The sequence below is a fragment of the Rhagoletis pomonella genome, unplaced genomic scaffold (assembly GCF_013731165.1).
Source record: "Rhagoletis pomonella isolate Grant_MI unplaced genomic scaffold, Rhpom_1.0 Rhpom_scaffold_14096, whole genome shotgun sequence".
NCBI lineage: Eukaryota > Metazoa > Arthropoda > Insecta > Diptera > Tephritidae > Rhagoletis > Rhagoletis pomonella.
Window position 1 is genome coordinate 1 of NW_023472623.1, and position 4,036 is coordinate 4,036.

At 31.6% G+C, this 4,036-nt stretch overlaps 1 protein-coding gene across 2 annotated transcripts; it reads left to right on the forward strand.

Annotated features, from left to right (window-relative positions):
- Positions 1-929: 929 nt before the first annotated feature.
- On the forward strand, positions 930-4,026 carry LOC118757069. Of its 2 annotated transcripts, none has more exons than XM_036491800.1 (7): positions 930-1,020; positions 1,083-1,204; positions 1,828-1,884; positions 1,947-2,159; positions 2,244-2,583; positions 2,739-2,898; positions 3,681-4,026. In XM_036491800.1, exons 1-5 carry the CDS (start codon positions 954-956, stop codon positions 2,349-2,351), a joined length of 567 nt encoding a protein of 188 aa, XP_036347693.1. In that variant the 5' UTR covers positions 930-953; the 3' UTR covers positions 2,352-2,583; positions 2,739-2,898; positions 3,681-4,026. The 2 variants fall into 2 exon arrangements, with proteins under 2 accessions (XP_036347693.1, XP_036347694.1); XM_036491801.1 differs by having other exon boundaries at positions 1,828-1,881.
- Positions 4,027-4,036: the final 10 nt, after the last annotated feature.

Here is a 4,036-nt window from a genome sequence, read left to right on the forward strand (position 1 = left end):
ATGTACACTAAATAATATTAAAGCAGTACAAATTTTACTTGACACTACACTGAGGGAAATAATGCATAGTAAAAATGAATACTTTATATTTGATTATCGTTTAAAAATGTGCGTACTTATAAATAATACCAGCAGGCCAAAACTTAGCACGCGCATATTTAAATGCCATCTATAGAGGACAACACATTCATACTTACATACGTACATGCTCTTGTACTCACGAACGGCGCATGTACATATGTATGTTGAGCGGAGAGAGAACAAGAAGATGTTGGCATCACGTTCGGACTTCACTCCGATCAAAGGAGATTTACTCCGGTTTTTTTTAAATTTTTTAAATCTACTCCTCTACTCCTCCTGACTTAAAACCTGTGCCGTTTTTTCACTTACATTCTGGGCCTATTGGTCCCGTTTTTTGCAATTAATTAAGTGTTTAAAAAAATTAATTTAGGAAGAGGTTTTAATAAAGCAGAAAAGGTCCAGGGCCTTATGCTTTTTTTTTTAAGATCTGAAATGTATACATATTCTCTTTTATATAAAATACCCACAACTACATAAATATGCAACACATTATTCTTACATTGGTTCGCGTTTTTGTTTTTACGTCAATTGAAAATAAATTTAAGTGATTTAGTATTTCCTGCATCTAAGTAAAAGTTTCAGAGTGCTTTTTAGAAGCATGTACATGAGTAATTGAATAGAAACATTACTTGCTCATAAGATCTGTCCCATGTAAAATTTTAAAATTTTTGATTCGTATGAAAGCGAAAATAAAACTGCAAATCTTATACGACAATTTTTTTATTACTCCGATTTTTGAAGAGACTTACTCCTAAATCGAGTTACAGTCCTCCGAACACTGGTTTTGTAGTTCGAACAATTGTTTTGTTTGTGCGTAATTCATTTATACCGTTATGATTTTGTAGCAGCTTGTGGTTGATGGAGAAGAAAGAATGTCTGAAAAATTAAAAGAAATTTTGCATAGTTTTGCCTTGGATGAACTGCTGGAAGAACTTACTGGTAAGTAGAAGTAATTTGTATAAAATATTTATTATATAAACATGTAATATTGATTGTTCTAGCGGCTGGCATTGAATTTCGCCATTTACCTTATTTGAGCGAAGGAGATATCGCCGACGCTGTAAGAAAAGTGGGAATAAGAGCCGAATTCCGCGAAAAGCTTTTTGATTGGCGAAATAAGCAGGTATGTAATGTATATTTTTTTTAAAAAACATTGTTATTGAAAGTGCTAGTGTATTTTGTTAATGAAAATAATGCATGTGAAAGCGATAGAATTGCATTCCTTTGTCCATAGAAGTACAAGTATGCATACATATTTATGTGCGCATTTACTATGTACATACATATCGGGGAATCACATCAACTCTCCTAACGCGGCGCGCGAGCCCTAAATTGTTGGTTTCAATTTGCGCTGATGGTATGTATATATATATGTACATATAGTATATGTGTATATATTTCGAAGTAGTTTTCCTCAGCTTACCAATGGCGCTATCACATTTTAGGAGAGTTGAAGTGGTTCCCTCATATGTATGTATGTATGTACATATACATATATGAATGTACGCAAACGGCTTCCGTGCTTCCACAAGCCCTTTGCGTCGCAGGAATATGTAATTCCGCGTGGCTGCTTTTAATCACCCTGCGCATCTTATGCGCATTATTAGTTGTATTCACCAAATCAAGCAACGACTGTTGACAACAGCCAGGCCACTTGCTCACTTTGGTGGATACCACTATTGTTAGCGTAATAAAAATTCATACAGCAAGTGGAAGATGTTAATTATGTACGTCATTTTTATTCAGACCTATGATGCTGACGGGCTGCACAGCAATGTTGACCAATGTGAATTCCATTATGTGGTATAAATACATACATTATATGTAATCAGTGAAAAAATATTTAAATAACTCGTTTTTATTAGTCTTTAAAGAGGATACTAAAAGACTGTTCTGCTGGTAGAACCATTCATGATTACTATGAGTGCAACGGACATTTAAATAATAGCCAACGCGATCGGATTATAAACGCTGTTGTGGAACACGTTGTTGCAAATAATATAAAATTAAGGCCCGTCAACTTCGAGCAATTTTTAAAAGACATACAAATGTTGTTTCCTGAAGAAAAATGTTCTTTGGTAATGCAAAAAATTTTCGATATAATTAAAAGTGTTATCAAAACGTTTAATGTAGGTGCATACTAATAACTTTTTTTAATTTAGGAATATTATTACATTCCGCGTAAAGGGAAAAGACCGCCTGCTGGAAAATTATTTTCAAAATATATAAATATTACCGCAAAGGAAAGAAAAAAAAAAAGGAACAACTAAACATAGGTGCGATAATTTGGATACCTCAATTCCTGATCTAGCAACTGAGTTTGATGAATCGATTGAAGCTAGTATAAAAGAGGAGCTACGAAGGGAATCATCGGATTGGGAAGTGGTTCTAGACAGATGGGACAGATCTTATAACATTCGACAACGCGATTTAACACTTCTGAGTAATTACGATTTTATTAAGGAGTGGCCAAAGTTAAAAGACGCCAGAGGTCCCCAACTGGTAAGTTCTCTAATTTTATATTGAACATATCACCCGCGTTTTTCACTGTTACGTTAATTAAAAATTTTTGTATGAACTAAAAAGGCTCGCAGTTAATTTTTCCATATCGCTCATTTACTTCCATGTACATATAAACATATTTTTTTTGTATACAGATAAACTCCGACTTCAAGCGGTTGCATCCTAACAAAGAACATTTATTAAAAACTAAATGGAGTGCTTTTAAACAGAATATTCGAGAATATTACTACTTAAATATTGCCAACGCCGCCTGCAAATCCCTTTTAAAAGACTTAAGTGGTGTGAAACAAATAGGTAATTTTGTATGTATACAGTAAACCACTTAAGTCTAGGCTCGTAGAATTTTTTACAATGCATTGCAAAGTATGAAAATGTTTTTATTTTAATTGGTTTCAGGTAATTTTTTTTATAAAAATATAGTTCATATACAAAAAAACATAAAAATTAAATTTCTAAACCTTTTGCAAAATTAAGGAAAACTTAGTGAATTCTCATTTAAATTTTAAACCTTCTAATCTGATTTTTTATAAAAAGTTTTATTATACAGTTTTGTAGCCTATTAAATTGTAGTTGATAACTGCTAGTCTGATTTTTGATAATTTTTTTTTGCTAACTTTTTTCCATATAAAAAGGAATCGCTTAACATACCTTGTATGGAAAAAATGCGTGAGACCGTCAGCAAAAATGTTATCAAAAATCAACGGGATTGTTTAGTAATTTTCAATTTGAAATTTATTATACTAAAATTTTATAGACAAAACTGATTAGAAAGTTGAAAATCTATTGAAATTAAAAAATTTAATTAAAAAGCTTTGCATACATTGTAAAAAATCCTCTGTGCTTAGACTTTTGTGGTTGCCTGTATGTCAAATTTAAGAGGTCATAGAAGCGGAAAATAATGTGCCTTAAGAATAAAAACTAAGCGATTGATTTTTCTTAAAATTTCAGACCTTTTACTCGATTTATTCAAATAATTTTAAGAAAAAGCAAATGCTTAGTTTTTATTCATAAGACCTAATATATTGAAATACCAATTTAAAAAATTTGAGTAAATATGTATTTTTCTCCTTGTTTAGATGCTGAAGATTGTGTGCTAACAACGCTAATACATTCAATTTTACCTCCAACCGCAAGATTCCATAACACGTCAGGAGCATCAAAAGCAAAAGCTACAATATTGGACGCGCAAGAGTTCTTTATTATCAAAGTAGAAACTATAGGCAATGTTTATGAAGAAATTCAAAAGTATGTTGACAAATGTTATATGAATTCATTTACAGTTCAACCTTTTATAATAATGGAGGGAACATATTTATCACCTAAAGCCTTTTTTGCTTATATTGATAAAATCATTTACAAGTTTGACTCTTTTATTGAATGTCTGGATTGTACTTTTAAAATATTTCAAGTTTTAAATCTAAAGTATCCCGCA

What these genes read in the sequence shown, in the direction of transcription:
- LOC118757069 (XM_036491800.1), top strand. Translation starts at nt 954, where the DNA reads ATGTCTGAAAAATTAAAAGAAATTTTGCATAGTTTTGCCTTGGATGAA. An exon ending in ACTGCTGGAAGAACTTACTG is followed by an intron (nt 1,021 to 1,082) that starts GTAAGTAGAAGT and finishes TGATTGTTCTAG; the next exon opens with CGGCTGGCATTGAATTTCGC. An exon ending in AATGTGAATTCCATTATGTG is followed by an intron (nt 1,885 to 1,946) that starts GTATAAATACAT and finishes CGTTTTTATTAG; the next exon opens with TCTTTAAAGAGGATACTAAA.